At 41.3% G+C, this 23,393-nt stretch overlaps 1 protein-coding gene across 1 annotated transcript; it reads right to left on the bottom strand.

Moving 5' to 3' along the window:
- Window positions 1–2,246: 2,246 nt before the first annotated feature.
- On the bottom strand, window positions 2,247–22,121 carry YIPF7 (Yip1 domain family member 7). Its single transcript, XM_048848434.1, has 5 exons — window positions 22,005–22,121; window positions 20,305–20,471; window positions 17,903–18,048; window positions 7,134–7,315; window positions 2,247–2,409 (listed from the first exon to the last, which is right to left on the bottom strand). The coding sequence occupies exons 1-5, from the start codon at window positions 22,118–22,120 to the stop codon at window positions 2,247–2,249; spliced, it is 774 nt and encodes a 257-aa protein (XP_048704391.1). The 5' UTR covers window position 22,121.
- Between the last annotated feature and the right edge of the window lie 1,272 nt (window positions 22,122–23,393).

Raw genomic sequence — 23,393 nt, 5'->3', positions numbered from 1 at the left:
CCTTTGATGGCAAAGTTGCAAGGTGTCCTTTATTTCCTTAAGTTATGCTTGTTGTTTATTAACATAAAAACATAATATGGAGGGCTTGTTTCACTGCTGCCCTGTACCTTCTGTAGTCATTTACCCTAATGCAGAGTGAGTGGAAAGTGGGTATAAAATGCTGCCAGGTCAGAATAGAAGCATTTTACACCTCTTTTGCATTGGTGGAAATGGCTATACAATGTGCAGGACAACTGTGAATCAGGCTTTGATTGTTTAATTTTTTAAAATGGAAAACCTCTAAAACTCTCTCAAAACATAAACACAGCCCTTAATTTATTTGAGTTGTCTTCTTGTTGCTGTGTTATGAAAAGTAAGTGAAGCTCTATGTGTATCTTTCCCTCTTGGTGGAGGTGGATGAATACAGCAAATATTTTTCCATAAATAATCAGTAGAATTTTTAAAAGAATTTGGTCAGTTCATGCTTGTGCCCCTTTTGCGTTTGTTCCCTGACAACACTAGTGTGATCAAGGTGTGCTGAAGTTCAGCAAAACCAAATTTCAAAGTTGCCCTCACAAGCATTCACAGCAATCAGCTATTAAATTTTCAAAGGCAAGTATTTGCGCCAGAAGTGGTTGTAGGGCTCCTTCAATAAGGAAGTAGAAACACATAGCATGTGGCTCATCTGAGCAATCACTACTAACCCGGGCCCCAATCCTGCAAAGACCTACAAAGGTGATTAGTTTTACACACTCTGAATAGTTTCACTGAGGTCAGAGGGCCTACTCACCCAGCACAGAGTTAAACGTGTGCATAACTCTTTGCAGGATCGGGGCCCTAGTCAATTCAGATAGTGAACACTGAATACCTACACACAACTATTCACTATCAATCCACAGAGGTAAAATACTTAGCAGAAAATTCACTGAATAGTTTTCAATAATGAATACACTGGAAAAAATCAATGAATATTCCTCAAAGAGAAAAATGGGTAAAAACATTTATTACAATCTAGTTTATCATTATGTTTATTATTCAGTTCTGCCTTTACAGTGTTGTTTCTGGAGCCTTTTTATGACTGCATTCTTCAGTTTTTTTCACTAATAGAGGATTCTGCCTCTTAAAATGTTAAAACATACCCAAACATTTTATTCTCTTCTGATGGCTTGATACTCCCAATAGTACTTTTTGAAATATTTTATGCATTTTGTGCTCCAGCATTGTTACAAAATTGTTGGGTTGCTGTAATACTAACAGCAGTGAATAGATTTTTTTTTCCTGTATACAAAATGGGTGAGATCTGTACTTTGCTGGCACAAATGCAGTTCTGCCTTTCAGGAGAAATATTTAGTAGTTACCTTTGCTTTGAGCAGTGTTTTTTTCTGCAGTGACAGCAGGCAGTGGTTTAGTGGCAATTTTAGACTCTAGCATTACTGTACATTATGTACAGTACAATGAGGCTTTGCAGAGCCACATTTATTTAAAAAAAGAAACCAAACAGAATGAGGTTTCTAGTTTGCTTACTTTGTATTGTAACAACTTTGCTCTTGCTGTCCATCTTTGGCAATTCTTCAACATTATAAACAAAGGCTGTTCAACCTCTTAAGAAAAAGGAAAGACTTTTTTTAATGTTCATGTAAAATGCCAAATTGAACATTACTTACATTAAAACAATGACTTTAAACTTTTCACTTGAGTTACTATGCCTATAAAATACTGCATTGTTATTGCTTTTCACTTACCCCTTCCACAATACATGTTATCCCCATCGAAACACTGCAAGTACACAAAAAGAAAAGGAGTACTTGTGGCACCTTAGAGACTAACCAATTTATTTGAGCATGAGCTTTCGTGAGCTACAGTTCACTTGCTGTAGCTCACGAAAGCTCATGCTCAAATAAATTGGTTAGTCTCTAAGGTGCCACAAGTACTCCTTTTCTTTCTGCGAATACAGACTAACACGGCTGTTACTCTGAAACCTGCAAGTACACAATCATTTTTTAAAATGACATTTTATTTTGCAGATTTCCTCCCTAAATACCTTATTTTTATTAGTATCGGAGCAAAATGTTTAAGATTTGAGACTTTTAGAATGTCATTATTAAAGTTATCACCCTGTTTCTATTTCTTTATCCATCATCCATTAAGAAAATAAAAGGTAAATCACAATCTATTTTTTGTTAATGGAGTTTAATGTGAATCTAGGAGGACTAAAAGTAAAAACACCCACACAAATAGAGTATAATCAGGCTGCCACAAAGTACATTTCAGAAAACAGTCAGAAGTGCAAAGAGTCCATAAAGTAGAGCACAGGGATAAGCCACGAGAAGCTGCTGGCCTTCCATGGCTAATGCAGAGATAAAAATTTTGGAAGCTGACAGACTGCACCATCCAATAATAATCAGAGCTAAGGAAGTTCCAAGTATCCCCCTATGAAGCAAAAATAAAACAAGGGGAATCCACTGGTTAACATGTGCAGAATGAAATCTTATCAGAGTCTAGTTCATGTCTAAGATCTTGTTAATACGGCAGTAGTCACTGGAACAAACAAGGAATGACTTATGTAATGAAAGTCAAGGTTGAGCAGTGAATTAAAACAATAAAACATCAAGCAAAATGGCATTGATCCATTTCAGATGGCAACAACAGCTCTGTCAATGGTATTACTTGGAAGACTAGCAAGCTTCCAACTACTTTGTCCAGGTCTGTAAGCAAAACTGGGCTCTGAGCTTTTAAATTTCAAAGTGAACAGAAGTCCCCAGCAGCTAAAAGCAACATGCACAATATGTTATGATTTAAATGGAGCTATATGGATTTGCACTTTTTACCAAGGCAGCCTCATGGTCTAGAGGCCATGTGTGGTAGGGAATATGAGCTTGAGAAAAGACAATGTCTTGTATCACACACTTGTGATCACTCACACTGGCTCTTACATAATTCCTTCTCTGCCCCACTGGCATAGAGCACATACTAGAAGCATGTCAGGAGAAGGAAAGGATGTAGCAGGTGCATGCTGTGCAGTAGCAATTCCCATCTAGCATAATAGCACTTTGGGGGGCGTTGAGAAATTGGTCCAATTTAGAGTAGAACTGTGGCTGCTCTGCTTTGCACTGGGGGCCAAATTGGCCACTCCAGGCTGGCTCCAGGATTGATAGTGATGGAAAGATGGCATAAAGTCACCTTTTCCCCCAGTCAGCCAAGAGCTGCTTAGCTGCACTTAAAGATTCAGTTCTCAGTCTAACAGCACATTTCTGCTGGAATAAATGGTTTAGCACCAGTATGGCCCTGGTGCCAGTGGTGTCTATGAAGGTCAAATCCTCAGGCACCTTCCAGGAGCACAAAAGTCTCAAAATGCAAGGAAAATGCTGTGCTTATGATGCATTGAAGGACTGGACAACAGAGCCTATTCAGGCAGGCTGCATTTGTGTGCCATGGAGCCAAACTCGGAGGTAGCAATTTGCACAGGAACATGGAAGGGGATTTGTGGTTAGTACCAGGATAGGTGCTTGGGATCTGCACACAGCATGGAGCTACTGACCAGAGCACAAAGTTGGAGAATAATTGCTGACCACGTCTTCACATACCCTGTAGATGGGCCCACATCTGTGCACCAGTTGCTGCAGACTGGGCCCGAGGATTCCATTCTTCAGCCTCATGCTCACTTACCTTAGCACACAGCCCAAATAAATGGGATATTCACTCTGTTCAAGGATTTTGTCTAAAGAAGGGTTTTCGGGGTAGGGATGAGGAAGGGAGATCAGCAAACTGCTTATTTAAATCTATTCTTATCAGACACTATTACCCCTAGAAAATGTAATCAGCTTGTGATTAGGCACATTGCCATCTTAGATTGACATGAGTAGCCCTGTGAAAAACTGAATTTTGTTTCACAAATATTTCCATGAAAATTTTGGCCATTTCTTTTGTGCCATTTTGCACCCTCCTTATCCCAAATTTTGTTTCATTCAAAGTTAAAATGAAATTGCTAATTTTGCATCAAAAATATGAAAAAATGACAATTTTCATGTTTATGACCTAACAGCTATCTTTGCTAAGAGAATGAGCTCGGTTCCAATTACAGAATTCTCTCTGTAACTTATCTTAGGTAAATTTTCTGTGAAAAAGAGACCAAACTAAAGCTATTCACAAAATTTAAAATTAGAAATTGACAAAATGCTTAATCAAAATTTCAAACTTTGACCAAAGAAGAAAAAAAAATCACAAAACAATATTATAATGTTTTCTCTGATGATTTTGATCAGCTGTATTTAAAAAACAAATAAACGCTTCCTTGAAAACTGCCAGTTGCCTTTAATAGCTTGCAGTTAGATGACCTCAGTATTTGTAGTATTGAAGGCATTTCCTTTTGTAAGTAAGGATGCACAAGGGAACATTGCAGATACTGATGTAATCTTATCTATTTCTGATAAAATTGGCAAGTTTTAAGAGCTACCACTGTAAATATTTTTGGATTTCTAAAGATAGACTTTTAGTAGGTTTACAGCGTATTACAAATGTACTGTATGTGCTTGGGGATTTTCTGAAGCAGACACCAGCACCCTGATCAACTGTAACAGCTGCTTTGGAGTTAGCCCCATCTGTACTGTAAATACATATGTGCACCTTTTATAAATCCAGATTATTAAACAGGCTAATCAAGTAAATATATATATATTGTTGAGACAACAGAGGGTTCCCTGACTGTCCATCATGTCAGGGAGAACATAGAAACTCTTGAATACATGGATTATGGCCAGGATAGACCATAACAGATCCATGGAAATGTGAGGCAAGGACACTGTCAGTGTGCTAAAAATGCTTATGCCAACAAAAACATTTGCTGAAAAACAATATTTAGACTTAATTGGTGCTTTTCTAAATAAAGTAACTGAGAGCAGATTTACATTTTCTAGCTACAGTCTTCTAACTATGCAAGGCACATTCCATATTTTTTGGTGTTAAAAACAAAATAGAAATAAAATAGATCGGCTTTAAGTTTTAATAAGTGGGGAGATACTATTTATTATCTATTTTGCTGTGGTGCCCAGAGGTTCCGGTCAGGGCCCTGACCTCCTTGTTCTTGGCACTGTACAGAGGCAGATACAGACCCTGTCTTAAAGAGCTTACAGTCCAACAGGCAGTCCAATATATGTATAGTCATACTATTTTTTTTGAACCTTGCAATTAGTTTTTTAATTATAGTACTTTTTTGCTGAGTTGCCTCAACTACCCCTCAGTCACCTGCTCTATTGCACCTTAGGCTAATCGTTAAGGGTTTGCTGATTTCTCATAGGTGTAACAACAGAGCTGGGTCATGACAAGGGATGGCAATGAGAGGATGTGATGCTGTCTGGAGTGGTTCACAACCATGAGTGCGCACTTCAGGGCAATATGTGTGAGGTAATATCTTTTATTGGACTAACTTCTGTTGGGGAGACAGATAAGCTTTCGAGCTTACACAGAGCTCTTCTTCAGGTCGGGGATCATACTGTGGCACTGTAAGTACTTTTCCCAGACCTGAAGAAGAGCTCTGTGTAAACTCGAAAGCTTATCTGTCTCCCCAACAGAAGTTAGTCCAATAAAAGATATTACCTCACCCACCTTGTCTTTCTAATATCCTGCGATCGACAGAGATACAACAACACTACTGACCTCAGGGCAGACTGTTAAAACACAGGGCAGAGACCCCAAACTGGTTGTATAATCTATAATTAGATTTCACGAACCCAGTAACAAGTGTGAACTCCTAAAGCAGTATAACAATCTTACCATGGAGTCAGAGACAGTCCCCTTGGGCACTCCAATCTATCTTGCCACCCAGGAAAGATGGACTTAGTGATAGATGATACACCAAAGATCACAAAATATTCAGATTATTCCCAGTCCCAAATGACTAGTCACTCACCCCAGGTCAGGTTGTACCTTAGATCTCACACCAAAGACAATGTTTGTTGCCAATCCTATAGTAAACTATCAAAGGATTTATTAACTAAGAAAAGAAATGAGGATCATTACAAGGTTAAAGCAGGCAAGCACAAATACACAAATGAGTTAGTCTTATGGTTTTAAAAGGTGAGAGAGTTACAATAATCTGTCAGCTCGGAATGTCTTTTAGGGCTAACACAGACTGACCCCAGGGATTTCTGCTTCAGTTTTGTAGCTCCAGCCTTGTGAGAGTTGAAACAGAAAAAAAGATTAAAATTTTTCTTTATCAGTTATTTTTATTTCCTTCTTTCCAGAATTCAAGCTGATGGGATGAGCCCTTTTGCATATAGTCTTTGCATGGGTGCAAAAGGGCAATTAACAAAGTTTTTGTATTTTGATGGCCCATTTAGTTTTGATAGGCAGGAGACACTCCCTCCTGACTGGGTTCACAGTTTAAGAGCAAACATTTTTTACAGTTACAAAGCAAAAACTTAAATATTACCTTATAGCAGGTGATGAAGAAGTTATAAGCGAGGTTAATGTATGCAGCAACTTAATAAATTCTAAACACATTGTTATGAGGCCAATATCCATCTTAACCATACTAACACATAGGTGAAACAGGCTAGTTTCCAGCAATGAATTTGTCAGTGCTTGGCTGAGGCCTATAGCCTTGGCAAGAGTTGGCACCTGGACTGCCAGTGTCACAGAGGATAGTAGATTTATGTTGCTGAAGGCAGTTGAAATTAGAGATGGGCCAGTACTAAAACCATTTACCCAAACATGGAGGGTTAGTACAAAAAAGTTGAAACCTGGATTTGACCAAGTAGTGGTGTGGTTTTACAAAACAAAAAACAGAGTAAAGGAGATCTGTCAAATCAAAGCCAGCCTCGGTTTTGAGCACAAATTTATTTTAAATAAAGATAGTTCCAAACTGGAACTATTTATCCAAATTCACCAAACTTTGGGGCTCATATAAAGTGGGACAGATCTCTGAACCATTCTAGAACTAAAAGTACACACACACCCTCTCTCTCACACACACACAATTTGTCCATTTCCACCTGAAAATACTAACATTCTTTTTCGTTCCTTCATGTACTGATATTTTCCTTCCAATTTTTAGCGATATAAAGTATCCTCTAGTCTTAGCATTAAAAACCTTTGTATAACGCTAGTCTAAATTATAGTAATCCTTATGGGTTCTGCCATAATACTCTGATACTTACTGTAGTGAGAAGAAGACTGCACAGCTGGACAGGACCACCATGGGTAGCAGGCAGTAGCCCAGTACACTGGCAACACAGCCATACGAGACACCTGCTATGCTCATCAGGTTCAGTAAAGCATGTATTCCTAGGCACCCAACAGCACTGATGCCATATACATAGCCAAAGTGAACTTTTCCTGCCTGAAATAAATATGAGTAAGTACAAAACAGCACACATGTACCATAAACACTGGGAGGAAACAGAATGAAAGCATGAGGTGTGATCCTCTTTCTGCTTATACATATTTTACACTTACTTCAGTTATGCCATTTTATGTGTGATCAGAATCAAGGCCAGTATTTTGGGATTTTTTCTCCCCTCAAATCAAAATATCCTAAGATAAATCTTTCATTAATAGTTTATATTTTAATTTGTATTGAATGGATAGAAATACAGAACTCAATTCTCCTGTACTAATCAGGCTCCAATGAAGGACAGGAAATGGTTAGGGAGACTCAGGAAGGTGTTAGGAGTCCGAAGATAAAAACAACTAAATTAAACTTTTGGTTAAATATCAGGAAAATCTGTCGGATTAGGAGATGTGAGGCTGTGGGCCTCCCAAGAAAAGTGGTGGGAGGCCCGTCACTTTAGACATTTCATACTAGATTGGTTAGTGGGGATGCCGTACTACTTTTTTGTAAAAAGAAAAGGAGTACTTGTGGCACCTTAGAGACTAACCAATTTATTTGAGCATGAGCTTTCGTGAGCTACAGCTCACTTCATCAGATGTTTACCGTCGAAACTGCAGCAGACTTTATATACACACAGAGAATATGAAACAATACCTCCTCCCACCCCACTGTCCTGCTGGTAATAGCTTATCTAAAATGATCAACAGGTGGGCCATTTCCAGCACAAATCCAGGTTTTCTCACCCTCCACCCCCCCACACAAATTCACTCTCCTGCTGGTGCTAGCCCAGCAGCATCACTTGCCCCATAACCTCAGCCATGCGGAACGCAATGCCATCCACAGCCTCAGAAACAACTCTGACATCATAATCAAAAAGGCTGACAAAGGAGGTGCTGTTGTCATCATGAATAGGTCGGAATATGAACAAGAGGCTGCTCGGCAGCTCTCCAACACAAGTTTCTACAAGCCATTACCCTATGATCCCACTGAGAGTTACCAAAAGCAACTACAGCATTTGCTCAAGAAACTTCCTGAAAAAGCACAAGATCAAATCCGCACAGACACACCCCTGGAACCCCGACCTGGGATATTCTATCTACTACCCAAGATCCATAAACCTGGAAATCCTGGGTGCCCCATTATCTCAGGCATTGGCACCCTGACAGCAGGATTGTCTGGCTATGTAGACTCCCTCCTCAGGCCCTACGCTACCAGCACTCCCAGCTACCTTCGAGACACCACTGACTTCCTGAGGAAACTTCAATCCATCGGTGATCTTCCTGATAACACCATCCTGGCTACTATGGATGTAGAAGCCCTCTACACCAACATTCCACACAAAGATGGACTACAAGCCGTCAAGAACACTATCCCCGATAATGTCACGGCTAACCTGGTGGCTGAACTTTGTGACTTTGTCCTTACCCATAACTATTTCACATTTGGGGACAATGTATACCTTCAGATCAGCGGCACTGCTATGGGTACCCGCATGGCCCCACAGTATGCCAACATTTTTATGGCTGATTTAGAACAACGCTTCCTCAGCTCTCGTCCCCTAAAGCCCCTACTCTACTTGCGCTATATTGATGACATCTTCATCATCTGGACCCATGCAAAAGAAGCCCTTGAGGAATTCCACCATGATTTCAACAATTTCCATCCCACCACCAACCTCAGCCTGGTCCAGTCCACACAAGAGATCCACTTCCTGGACACTACAGTGCTAATAAACAATGGCCACATAAACACCACCCTATACCGGAAACCTACTCACCGCTATTCCTACCTGCATGCCTCCAGCTTTCACCCTGACCACACCACACGATCCATCGTCTACAGCCAAGCTCTGCGATACAACCGCATTTGCTCCAACCCCTCAGACAGAGACAAACACCTACAAGATCTCTGTCAAGCTTTCTTACAACTACAATACCCACCTGCAGAAGTAAAGAAACAGATTGATAGAGCCAGAAGAGTTCCCAGAAGTTACCTACTACAGGACAGGCCTAACAAAGAAAATAACAGAACGCCACTAGCCGTCACCTTCAGCCCCCAACTAAAACCCCTCCAACGCATTATTAAGGATCTACAACCTATCCTAAAGGATGACCCAACACTCTCACAAGTCTTGGGAGACAGGCCAGTCCTTGCCTACAGACAGCCCCGCAACCTGAAGCAAATACTCACCAACAGCCACATACCACACAACAGAACCACTAACCCAGGAACTTATCCTTGCAACAAAGCCCGTTGCCAATTGTGCCCACATATCTATTCAGGGGACACCATCACAGGGCCTAATAACATCAGCCACACTATCAGAGGCTCGTTCACCTGCACATCCACCAATGTGATATATGCCATCATGTGCCAGCAATGCCCCTCTGCCATGTACATTGGTCAAACTGGACAGTCTCTACGTAAAAGAATAAATGGACACAAATCAGATGTCAAGAATTATAACATTCATAAACCAGTCGGAGAACACTTCAATCTCTCTGGTCACGCAATCACAGACATGAAGGTCGCTATCTTAAAACAAAAAAACTTCAAATCCAGACTCCAGCGAGAAACTGCTGAATTGGAATTCATTTGCAAATTGGATACTATTAATTTAGGCTTAAATAGAGACTGGGAGTGGCTAAGTCATTATGCAAGGTAGCCTGTTTCCTCTTGTTTTTTTCCTACCCCCCTCTCCCCCCAGATGTTCTGGTTTAACTTGGATTTAAACTTGGAGAGTGGTCAGTTTAGATGAGCTATTACCAGCAGGAGAGTGAGTTTGTGTGTGTATGGGGGTGGGGGGGATGTGAGAAAACCTTGATCTATGCAAGAAATAGCCCGACTTGATTATGTAAAGAGTTGTCACTTTGGATGGGCTAGCACCAGCAGGAGAGTGAATTTGTGTGGGGGGGTGGAGGGTGAGAAAACCTGGATTTGTGCTGGAAATGGCCCACCTGTTGATCATTTTAGATAAGCTATTACCAGCAGGACAGTGGGGTGGGAGGAGGTATTGTTTCATATTCTCTGTGTGTATATAAAGTCTGCTGCAGTTTCCACGGTAAACATCTGATGAAGTGAGCTGTAGCTCACGAAAGCTCATGCTCAAATAAATTGGTTAGTCTCTAAGGTGCCACAAGTACTCCTTTTCTTTTTGCGAATACAGACTAACACGGCTGTTCCTCTGAAACCTACTTTTTTGTAATTATGTATCATTGTTTTCTTAAAAATTACCAAGGACACAATCTGTTTAGTAGATAGCAACACTTCTGTTTTCCTTTGTGCATTGGGGACATCATGTACCCTTTCATTACAGCAGTTTGAATCTTTCATAACAAAACACCATACTTGGCAAGACTTGGAGTCTCTTTCCCCTACAAACCCTAAACTCTGACCAGGCTTGATAAGTTTGTGAACCTTTGGGGGATGTATGTTGAATTTCAGGGTGAATTTATCCCTTCCTTCCCTTGGCTATGATAGGAAAGTCACTGTTGCTTCTGAACCCAACCCTAGCATGTATAGCACAAAGTATTGTGACTCTGCTTCTTCATGGTATATGTTCTCTGCCACATTAATCTTTCCAGTAACCATCAGCAAATCTTTTTTTGCTCCATTTAGAGAGTGATTCTCCAGCTCTTTTTCAGAATTTCTTTTTAGTGAATGTAATGCTTGTGAAAGGTACCTGGCCTGACAGCTCTGGAGACATATCTTCTAATTTATCCACAAAGCAAGTACAATACAGGCAGCAGCCACAGGACAAATTTACTCATGACGTTCCAATTCTAATTTTGATGAATCACCTCTAGCTGTGAGAGAATAGCTCAGTACCCATTCCACATGAAATGTTTGACCTCTCAGGCTGCTAACAAGTGGACTGAATGCTGACAGTTGGGGTAGTATTGAGATTTTGACACCTGTTTTTTTAGGAATTAGAGTTCTGGGTTGTAGCCCAAGGTCATCAAATTTGCGCCTCTGGCACAATGGAACTTCTTACCATAAGGATAAAGCTTGTCTATGCAGGAGGCAGAACTTTCTTAGAGGCTGGCTCAAGATTGTAGAACTAACTCCTCAAGGAACTAAGGGCCATCACAAACCACACCACCTTCCACTCCAAGTGAAAGGCACATTTCTTTGACCTTGCTTTCTAAACATAAACATACTCCAACATGAGTATACTATATATATATAAAAATAAAATACATTTGTATAGATCGTAAAAAAATCCCAAATAAGATATTCTACTGAACACACAATTCTCCCCCTGGAGAGACGATGAAAGAACAAACATGAGAGATGTTAGTCATTTTGCTTAACACATTCCGGGAATGTGCTCAGATACTACGGTGATGAGCATGGTATAAGTACCTATATGGATTAGATTAGAATAGAAATTGCACTGACCTCACCACCATCATTTCCAATAGTCCAATCAACAGTCTTTAGATTAGGTAGCAACAAGCTGCAGGCACCACTGATCTGTGCCAGATTTGAAACAGTGACCAAGAAGTAAAAAGCTCTATATCTCATTACTGACAGTATATCTACATGGGAGATGGAAGGTATAGTTTCCAGTTCAATTAGACATACCCAGATTAGCTCGCATCAAGCTAGTGTGCTAAAAGTAGAAGTGTAGCTGCAGTGTCACAGGCAGCTAGCCTTCTGAAGTATGAGTCTATCCAAGAACTAACCCAACTCACCACCGCGGCTACACTGTTATTTTTAGTGCGATAGCTTGATCAGAACTAGCGCAGTTACGTCTACACCAGCTGGAAATTACACCTCTGGCTCCAGTGTAGAATACTGTATCTTTCTCCATCCTGATATAGACCATGCTGATATTGGTTAGGGCACCTTACCTCTTCTCAAGCTTCTGTTATAGCCCTTTCATATTAACCTAAAATATATGCATATTTTTAAAACCCTAATTGTTACATCAGATTACTAACAACTACCATTGGAGTCATTGCAGGTTTTTAATAGGTTTAACATTTCCAATTGGTTTGGGCAATAGTTTTTAGAGATCAACTGATGCATCTGTCTGCAATACAGCATGTAACAACAATCATCAACTAATATTTTATATTGTTTCAGAGTATTTAATTAATTGACACAGCCCTACTTAGAAGCTTAATCTAAGATTAACAAATTACTATGACAGAGACAAAAGAAGGGAGGTTAGCAGCTAAATGAAAATTCCACTTCGAGCACTGTTTGATTTACAGAGAATTTATGTCTGGTGCAGTAGAAAGGAGGGAAAAAAAGAGGATATAACTGAAGGTGATGGCCCTGATTTTCTTCTCACACCATTTTTGCACCAGTGTAGCTCCCCTGACTTCAATGGGGATAGTCCCAAAGTACATGAGATCAGAATCAGGCCCTACTAGTTTGGCAGAATTTGAACTGGGATGTGTTAAATTTAGTGCACTCAGTCTTGTGGAAGGAACAAAATTAAAATAAAATAAAAATCTTGGGCCTGGATTCTCCACTGCCTTTCATCTTGTGTTCTCAGACCTGTGTAAAGTGAGTATAAAATGCTACCACTTGTGCAAGTGAATGCAGAAGTTTGATTTGGTGGCATTTTATACCCACTCTCCACGAACGTGAGTACGCACGGTGCAGAGCAGTGGAGACCCAAGGCCTCTGGGTCTGATTCTGCTGTCTGTCACCTCTAACTGTAATGGAGTTGCCTGCATGAGAGGAGAATCAGGCATTACTTCCACTCTCACAATCCTTACTAGTGTCCTTCCTTTTTTACTAATCTTCAAAAGAAAGGCTACCATTTGAAGAACTTTTCCATAGCAATAAGCTTAAAACAAAATGTAATTTATAAATTATTTTCTGGAACAAGCCTTCAGTTAAATTATGTTACTATTCCTATTATAAGAGAATTATTTCATTCAGAGGTATACCACAGCTTGCAAGGCTGAAAAGCCAGTTCAGCATTCAAATATATCAGAGATAAAACCAAACAACTTGAAATTGTTAGATGGCATATGAAATCCTGCATTCTTACAGGTCAGAAGTTTTGACAATAGTCTGGCACAGCCATATGGATTTGAACCATTTTTTGTTTACTGAACCTTATCATTAGCATGACTGTAATTCCTAGGAGCCCTAGTCATTGACTAGGGCCCCATTGTCCTACACACTTTACACAGAACAAAAGGATGGTTCGTGCCTCAATCTGCCCATTGGCCCTGATTCACTATCGCTTTATTACAGTTTCACTCATTCATTGGAGTCACAGCAGGGGTGAAAGTAAGTTAAAGGACTTACCGGTACGCGAGAGTCCTGAGCAGGGGGCGTGGCCTTAACTGGAAGAGGCAGGGCTTTAAATCCCTGGGCCCTTTAAATCTTGATTTAAAGGGCCTGGGGCTCCAGCTGGGAGCCCTGGGGTCAGGGGCAATTTAAAGGGCCCAGGGCTCCAGCTGCTGCTACCACAGCAGAACCCTGGGCCCTTTAAATCACTGAGGAGCCCTGGGGGATCCCGGCTGCCACTACCCCAGGGCTCTGGGCTGTGGCAGAGCTTTAAAGGGCCTGGGGCTCCGCTGTGGTAGCGGCTGTTGGAGCCCCAAGCCCTTTAAATCCCCGCCTGAGCCCAGTTGCCCAAGCCCTGGGGTAGGGTCGGCTGGGCTCCATCAGGGATTTAAAGTGCCCTGGGGCTCCAGCCGCCGCTACCGCCCCGGCCCTTTAAATCCCTGCCGGAGCCCCGCCGCCGCTACCCCAGAGCTTTAAATTGCCATCTGGGAAAGCCGGTCCCGGTACGGCGCACCAGTATGCCGTACCAGGGCGTACCAGCTTACTTTCACCTCTGAGTCACACTGGCCTAAAACTGGGGTAACGGGTGAATCAGGCCTCGTATTTCTACACCTCAGGATGAGCAGTCTCAGTGCCTACATTTCTAATGATGTTTTAGAATATAGTATTTTAGTAACATTTGCTATAAAAAAAGGTGGGGATGCAATAACTGAAAAAACAACAAAATAATGAATATTTTCTTTCCTCCTCTCCTTTTTTCTGGCATTTCCCACCAGTTTTCTGGGTGTAGTCATAGGATTTAATAGCATTTCTCCTATGGCCTTCTTCTACCTGGCCTCCACTCTCTTTTCCTGTTGTTTCCTTACTTTCCCTCCTCACTCTTCTGCCTCCTTCCCTTCAGCTTTTTCATTGATATAAATAACAATACTCGCTATTTATATTGAAGTTTGCATGTTCAAGGCACTCCACAAATATTCCTAGGATCTGTAAGAGTGTTCTGATTCAGCAGTTTATCATAGAGGAAATAGAGAATTAGAGCCTCCCTGCCACCCCCTGAATTAGAGTGCCCCATTGCTAGGGAAGCACTCCATTCCTCAAAATTGCCACGCGTTTTCACTCCCTTTCTGATAAACAGTTGCCAACAACCAGTGCAATGCTTTAGTAGCAAAGGGGATCCCCATTGTCTCTGATCAATGGTTGAATTAGGAGTCTTTGGTAGCTTCTTGTTCAGCTTTCCTGCTATCAAACAGCTAGTTAGTAGAGAGGGGTAAGGCAGGAGATGGGGGACGGGAAATAAGAAAGAAGGGAAGAAGTTTAAATACAGCCCATTTTTTACGCTTGCAAGGACATCTGAAAAAAAGTACTACCAACATTAATTGACAAGTATGGCGAATTTTGAAAACTAAGGTATTTTGAAGATTGTTCACATTTTCATACTGACTGACTGCTAGCTGCACAAGGAGAGATTTTCAAGAATTCTTTCCTTCCCCACAATAATAGTGAGAGAGGTCCATTTGCAATAGCAACAAAACTGAGGATATATTCATGCTGGAATATCTTCCTAGTCTCATTCCAATTTCAGTGTGGCCCAAACCCCACAGATCGAAAATCATGAGTCAGATTCTCAAAAATCATGAGACTGGCCCAAAAAAAGCATGAAATTGTAAAATAACCATTATCAAATCACATTTTTCAGCTGTCTTTTGACTTTAACTCTCCTCTATTCCTCTGCCAATGTGTGTGTGATAACTGCAGGCTGAAAAGCCAACCTTTAATGCACACAAAATTGCATGCCTCCCTGGCTGCTCAAATATAGACTTCACTTACCCTCTCCTCACCCCTAAGATAAGGGAACTGCCATCTGTTTCCTATTGCTGCCTCTTGCTGCCCCCTGACTTCTCTACCTGGGGCCCAGCAGCACCCCTTCTCTGACTTCACCCTTCCCCTGCCTCCTTCTGCCACAGGACCCTTTCTTTGCTATAAGCTCACACAGGAAGGCAGGACTCAGTGGCAGGACAAGTCTGTGTCCTTAGCTCCAAGGCTTTTACACACAACTCTGCCCAGCTCTGAAAATCACGGGATCAGAGGAGCTTCTCACATCATCCCTCCAAAATCCTGTGATTCGCGAACCATCTACATGAGTTGGCAATGCTGACTTCCCCTGGCTGCTCAGAGGGGACTCCTCTTACCTCTTACTCCTCTTACCCTGCCCTGAGGCTGGGGGAGCTACCATTCTATCCCCTCAATCTTCCACTCCATCACTGTCCTCTGCACCTCCCTCAGCCTCCCTCTTCCCCCCAAACCCCTCTTTACCCTATTCCCTTGCAACTCCTAAACCTTCTTCCTGTTTTCCGCAGTGCTCTGCCTCTCCTCACTCTCCCCATCCAACTTTCACAGTGTCTCTGCTGCTCCTCACAGTCCTTGGGTCTTGTTTAGCTTCTTGAACCACAAAGTGGCAGCTATTTTGCCTGTGGGGATGGCTTCAATCTCACTGGAAACAGGGGGAGGTGGCAGCAAACCTTGTTGAGAGAAGTCTCACTTCCACATGCAGACAGACTGTAGGGAAATGGTGGCCATCTTGCTTTTTTCAGCCCCTTTGACAATAATAGGAGATGGTGCCATTTTGAATAAGGGGGAATTCGTGACTTGGCACCTTTCATCATGTTTTCATGAGACAGGTAAAAAAACCCAATATCGCTAGAGTCACGTTAAAATTGCTAGAGTTGGCAGTATTGCAACTTAGGTCTTGACCCTGCAAACTGCTCCATGTGGTGGATTCCTTGTGAGTGAGTGGAGTCTCCTTGACACATACATTGTATAAAATCTCTCTCTCTCTCTATATATATATATATATATATATAGGCATATATGAAGCCTCCAGAAAATGTGCCCTGCTCTTATACTTTTATTGAAAGCATTTTACCTGTGTTACATCAAAGTGTAATTTTATATTTAAATACTGTATATACAAGCTGTACAGCAAAAAGATGTTCTTATATCCACTCTCAATAGATGCTGAAGAAACATTTCATAGATCATAGAATAGAATCATAGAATATCAGGGTTGGAAGGGACCTCAGGAGGTCATCTAGTCCAACCCTGTGCTCAAAGCACGACCGATCCCCAATTAAATCATCCCAGCCAGGGCTTTGTCAAGCCTGACCTTAAAAACTTCTAAGGAAGGAGATTCCACCACCTCCCTAGGTAACGCATTCCAGTGCTTCACCACCCTCCTAGTGAAATAGTTTTTCCTAATATCCAACCTAAATCTCCCCCACTGCAACTTGAGACCATTACTCCTTGTTCTGTCATCTGCTACCACTGAGAACAGTCTAGAGCCATCCTCTTTGGAACCCCCTTTCCGGTAGTTGAAAGCAGCTATCAAATCCCCCCTCATTCTTCTCTTCTGAAGACTAAACATCCCCAGTTCCCTCAGCCTCTCCTCATAAGTCATGTGTTCTAGTCCCCTAATCATTTTTGTTGCCCTCCGCTGGACTTTTTCCAATTTTTCCACATCCTTCTTGTAGTGTGGGGCCCAAAACTGGACACAGTACTCCAGATGAGGCCTCACCAGTGTCGAACGATCACGTCCCTCGATCTGCTGGCAATGCCCCTACTTATACATCCCAAAATGCCATTGGCCTTCTTGGCAACAAGGGCACACTGTTGACTCATATCCAGCTTCTCGTCCACTGTCACCCCTAGGTCCTTTTCTGCAGAACTGCTGCCGAGCCATTCGGTCCCTAGTCTGTAGCGGTGCATGGGATTCTTCCGTCCTAAGTGCAGGACTCTGCACTTGTCCTTGTTGAACCTCATCAGATTTCTTTCGGCCCAATCCTCCAATTTGTCTAGGTCCCTCTGTATCCTATCCCTACCCTCCAGCGTATTTACCTCTCCTCCCAGTTTAGCGTCACCTGCAAACTTGCTGAGGGTGCAATCCACACCATCCTCCAGATCATTTATGAAGATATTGAACAAAACTGGCCCCAGGACTGACCCTTGGGGCACTCCACTTGATACCGGCTGCCAACTAGACATGGAGTCACTGATCATTACCCTGTTGAGCCCGACAATCTAGCCAGCTTTCTATCCACCTTATAGTCCATTCATCCAGCCTATACTTCTTTAACTTGCTGGCAAGAATAGTGTGGGAGACCGTGTCAAAAGCTTTGCTAAAGTCAAGGAACAACATGTCCACTGCTTTCCCTTCATCCACAGAGCCAGTTATCTCATCATAACTTTTTCATTTTGTACCTGCTCAGCATCTTCCAAAACTGCACATAGTTGTTATTTTACAGTTATGAACTTTACAATCTCATGACTTCTGCCTTACTGTACCAGTAGCAGTGTCGCTCCAAGGGCCAAACAGAAAACCATGGGCCCAGTCAGGTCTGTCTCATTCATAATGCTGCCATCCACTGGTTTTATTGAGTTTAGAACTGTTAATGTTTTCAGCCATATGTGATCAAAATTAATCCCAAGTTCTGCAAAAGGAAAGTTCCATAATTATCCATGATTTTTAGAAGCCTTTATATACAAATCCACTAGATACCACAAGTCCAAAGTAACAAAATGAGCCGCTTTTTTTTTTTTCCACAAGGAAATAAGAGTGCAGTAGAATGTATTCTGATTCCAGCTTCTCATACAGTGTCTTTAGGACTGAATTCTGACTTCAAGCTGGGATAATTAATTTATTAAATTGAATCTTATGTGATAGACCAAAAATACTGACAACACTGTCCACATAATGTTTGGTTTTCCTATTTTTACAATATATATGTTTCTAAAATCTTATTAATGGAGACCTCAAATAATATGCTGATCAGCAGTAACTGCAGAATTCAAGGCTTTTTAGAACATCAAGGACATCAGAGATACATGCTTTAATTGTGGAAATCTGACAAGAGAAGTGTCTTAATGCTGTATTGCTAGAGGCATTTAAAAACATGACACACTTCCCTTGGAGGAAAAGCAAAAATAACTTATGTATGGTTTTATGGGCTTTTTGCACTTACACAATTATTCCTGTGGATTACTCAATATTGGATGAAATCCTTCCCCGTTGAAATCGATGGGAGTTTTGTCATTGACTTCAGTGGGGCCAGGATTTCATCCTTAATCTCTGCAGAAATATTCAAACTCTCAGGAATAACTTTTTTCCTGTAATGCTCCAGTGCGGGTTAGGACAATATTGGAATTGGATAGCTCGCATTTGTGGGACCAACACCCAATTCAAAAAGCAGATGTCCAAGTCTTGCACTCTGCCAGCCCATTTTTTTTGAGAGAGAACACTGAGACCAGATATACCGTCTATACTCTTTCTAATTATGCTACTGTAAATATAAATTTTAACTGGAAATGGGCCTGACCCACACCCCAGATCTGAACACCTCTGGAACTTTGTGGATCAAAACAGCCTTGTTAACTGCGTGTGGTGCTTGCTGCTTGCAGGTTTGGGACTTCTACATTCTATTTACAATAGGCACAACAATCTGGCTCTTATGGAAGTCAATGGTAAAAATCCCATTAACCTCAATGGTGCAGGATCAGGCTGAATGTGCCTAGAATTTACTTTGCTTCATTATGTTGAATCAGTGACAAACAAGTCCAGTTTTACCCTTATCTATTTGTTACTTATAAAGCAGCAATATTTCTGTAAATAGAAAGAAATCTTCACCTGTTCATTAGCTAAAAGTATTAAGACTTGAACATACCTTGTTTATAATAAACAGCACCTCTTTTACAGTCTAATGGTCAACTAGCTGAAGGTATGCAGGGTGCACAAACTTTCTCCAGTTTTCCACTGAAATAAGCAGCCTTAAGTCTTTTTAACTAGTAAATTTATGACTAGGTATGCAAACTATATTATAATACATGTTTATTAATTATAAGTACCCTCACATGATGTCTTATTGTGGGATATAAATACAGAGGGGGAAAATTGCTATGAAGCCGGAATACAAAATTTATTGTTATGCTGTCACCTAGTGGTAGTAAAGTATATGATCTATGGGCCATAAAAATGAATTAATACTTTTGTTTTCTATGCAAATTGTGGCACTGCCCTTCCAATCATAAACATGTGTCTATGTTAGAAATACAAGATAACAAATCAACAGTAAATTTTTCTGATTTGACAGTCTAGGATTGATTATTATTTCTTAAAATGCACAAGTAAGGATTTTGATTGTGTGTTGTCAACTAGCCAAAAGTTACAGTTCTTATACAAAAGCTTACCAAGTGAATTTGTAAAAAGTCTGGTTTTGAGACAAGGTATGCTAATACAAATGTAAATGAGGTGAGGTTTGGTTGTTTGTATTTATTTTGAAGAGGCTAGGGGATTTAATATTACTTCCAGTTTAGGACAATACCTAATACCTATTAATATGTGGCTCGGATCTGGGCCCTGGTACAAAGATCTGCCTACATGGATGCAATGCAAGACCTTGGACACACTCTCCCTTTTTTCTTCTCTAAACCTGATCCTGAAATCCCCACTAATGGGTATTTGGAGTGTGCAAGAACTGCAGGATCCAGCTTCTGGCAGATGTCCATCCTGCAGGATTCAGGGATCTTGGTTGAAGTGATGGAGAGGTACAGGCTAATATCAAGTCTAACTATTGGGGGCGGTGGCTCTGCTGGATATTAATATTTCTCTAGTGACTTTCATGAGTTAACAAAGAGAACGATATATATATATATATATGTAGCCACACAAAGTTAATATTTTAATTCTTTACCTTCTAGCAAAGGAGGTTCTTCATCAAAACTGTCAGCATAACTAGAGTGAGATAAAAACTCTGGATTGTATGTTGGGTGCAAAATCTGGCCTATGTAACTTTGAGAAGACGAAAGCATTTCTAGAGGGACAAAAGCACCAGGTTGAGGTGAATCCTGTGCCTGGCACCTACAACAATAAGTACAGTTAGACATCTGGGTAAGTACTAGTCAGTCAAACAGGCAACTTGTGACAATCAACCTCACAATAACCCAAAGCTGTCCACTGGTGTATTTCCTTTGTGATCAGACTACCAGCTCCCTCCCTACCTAAATACACTGCACTCCTTCCTCTTTCATTGTACCCTGCACACTGAATAAGGAAGGGGTCCCCAGGATAAAATTATCTTTAATTTCATGATTACAAATGATCATAATACAGGCACACACTAGGGCATTTAAGGTTGCAAGGTCAACCTGATTTTTTTTTTAAACTTTATAGCCTCAATGACACCTTCAATTTATTTATCTATTTTAATGGAATATATATAATTATATCTGAATGTATGTTTTTCTTAAACACCTGTAAAAAGTTCTAGCAATGTGTGATTAAAAATCAGTATTAATAACATGAAGCCTAATTATTTCCTAATTATTATTATGTAGTGTACTTGTATTCCTGTAATGCCTAGAGGCCCCAGCTAAAACTAAGCCCTCATTGGGCTTATATATAGCACTGCACATATATATATAGTGTCCCCAGAGACCTTACACTCTAGATAGTGAAGATAGACAAAAGGTGGGGAAAAGCCATGTTGCTCATGTGGCATGAGGTACAGAGAGAATAAAGTGATTAGCTCAAGGTCACCCAGGAGGTAAGTGGCAGAGTTGGGAGTTGATCACAGATCCCCTGATCCCCAGTCTTAACCCACAAACCATTCTTATTCCCTGTGAATTTCAACATAGATTCATAGATATTAAGGTCAGAAGGGACCATTATGATCATCTAGTCTGACCTCCCGCACAATGCAGGTCACAGAATCTTACCCACCCACTCCTGCAATAAACCTCTCACCTATGTCTGAGCTATTGAAGTCCTCAAATCAAGGTAGAGGGGGCCTGATCCTTGGATCACTTGTGCAGACTGGGGGACTTAATTGTTTCCCTGGCATCATTCCATTTAGCTGCAATAGTGTTGGGGATATGGAGATGGGAAAATGATTGGCTGAAGGCAGCAGGGAAAGGGCTTGTGGGGTGTGTCCCATAAACAGTGGCGGCTAGGGGAATCCAAAGGAGTTGTGCTGTCAGGGAGCCCAAAGGGAATGGGGGAGAGTGATTAACCTGGCTTTTAGTGGATCACCTTGCCTCTACAAACTCTCTGATTAAGGGGGGACATGGGCAAAAATCCCATCTGCTATGACAGCATCATTTTTGGAAAACTTGGTGATGGGAACCTCCCAGAGTTTTCCTTTTATCAGAGCCTCTCTCTCTAGGAAAGACTAAATAGTCCCACCTGTGCGGGAGGAGCGGGGGTGGGGAGGAGGAGGGAAATGTTCTCTGTCTTTCTATTGCTACTGCATCCATTTGGCTAGTCACATGAGACCTTAAATGCCATTGAACATTTTGACATCATTTCTGGCAATTAGACATTGTACTTTGTTGCTAAATGAAACCCCCCTTTTTTAAAATAAATCAATATTTTCTTCTTACATGGAGTACTTACTTTTGGCTTCCATAAAGATTTTCATGGGCCCCTGAATTGCTATAACCTTGATCTTGAATATCAGTGGCATAGTTAGACTGGTAAAAGTCTGATTCAGATTGCTCAAAGTTTGACATTCTGGGGAAAAAAAGATTTATAATATTGATTAAAGTAAATCTCTATTTTTTTTTGTTAGAAGTACTAAATTGAAATAACGAATGGTAAACTCTAGAGCCTCAAACTTAGATGCGTAGTTTCTCAAGGTGAACTAACATTAATTTGAAGTGACAGAAATAAATACAATTTGAGCTCACTTTTGGTATCACCATAGAAATAATTTCTTACCTGCCAGCTCTCATGTGTGCTAGTGTGTATTACTTTAAAAACTTAAGGAGATTTAAAAAATTACTAACTCTGAAGAAATCTCACATGACTGCCTGCCTGGCAGCATTATCAAAAGTGACTTCAGAGGCAACGTCTCAGTCAACAGTGGTTTCGAAGGATTCATTTTCCTATTTTAAAACAAAACGATGACCATGTCTGAGACTTAGTGAGATGAGCTATTACTTTTTTAAAAAGAGTGGTTTGGGAATTGAAGACAATAACTCATTGACTTTCAGGCCAGAAGGGATCATCATGATAATCTAGTCTGACCTCCTGCATATCTCAGGCCATATAACCTGACCCCCATACACACTCCTGTAGTAGGCCCAGAACCTGTGGCTGAGTTAGTGAAGTCCTCAAATCTTGATTTAAAGACTTCAAGTTACAGAGAATCCATCATTTACTCTAGTTCAGTGGTTCTCAACTGTGGGCCACTGCGTGTTCAGGGAAAGCCCCTGGTGCGCCGGGCTGGTTAGTTTACCTGCCGCATCTGCAGGTTCAGCCGATCGCAGCTCCCACTGGCCGCAGTTCGCCGCTCCAAGCCAATGGGGGCTGCGGGAAGTAGTGCGGGCTGAGGGATGTGCTGGCTGCCCTTCCCGCAGCCCCCATTGGCCTGGAGTGGCGAACCGCGGCCAGTGGGAGCTGCGATTGGTTGAACCTGCAGACACAGCAGGTAAACAAACTGGCCCAGCCTGCCAGGGGCTTTTCCTGAAGAAGCAGTGGACCACAGTGGAGAACCACTGCTCCAGTTCAAACCAGCAAGTAACCCACACTCCTTGCTGCTGAGGGGGGCGAAACCCCCCAGCGTCTCTTACAATCTGATCTGGGATAGGATTCCTTCCTGATCCCAAATATGATGATCATGTGGGCAAGACAGCTGGGAAAGAATTCTCTGTAATACCTCAGAGCCCTCCCCATTTCCTGTCCCATCTCCAGCCATTGGAGACATTTGCTAATAGTTCATGGATGGGCCATATGCCATTATAGGCAATCTCATTATACCATTCCTTCCATAAATTTATCAAG

The sequence above is a fragment of the Caretta caretta genome, chromosome 4 (assembly GCF_965140235.1).
Source record: "Caretta caretta isolate rCarCar2 chromosome 4, rCarCar1.hap1, whole genome shotgun sequence".
NCBI classification, from domain to species: Eukaryota; Metazoa; Chordata; order Testudines; family Cheloniidae; genus Caretta; species Caretta caretta.
This window is presented reverse-complemented; position numbering and strand designations above follow the sequence as displayed.

Bases quoted from the DNA above. Each gene is read 5' to 3' on its own strand.
- YIPF7 (XM_048848434.1), bottom strand. From the start codon at position 22,120: ATGTCAAACTTTGAGCAATCTGAATCAGACTTTTACCAGTCTAACTAT. The intron at 20,472-22,004 runs GTAAGTACTCCA...TTATTGTTGTAG, and splicing joins AATCTTTATGGAAGCCAAAA to GTGCCAGGCACAGGATTCAC. The intron at 18,049-20,304 runs GTAAAGAATTAA...TTCCTTTTGCAG, and splicing joins AGAACCTCCTTTGCTAGAAG to AACTTGGGATTAATTTTGAT.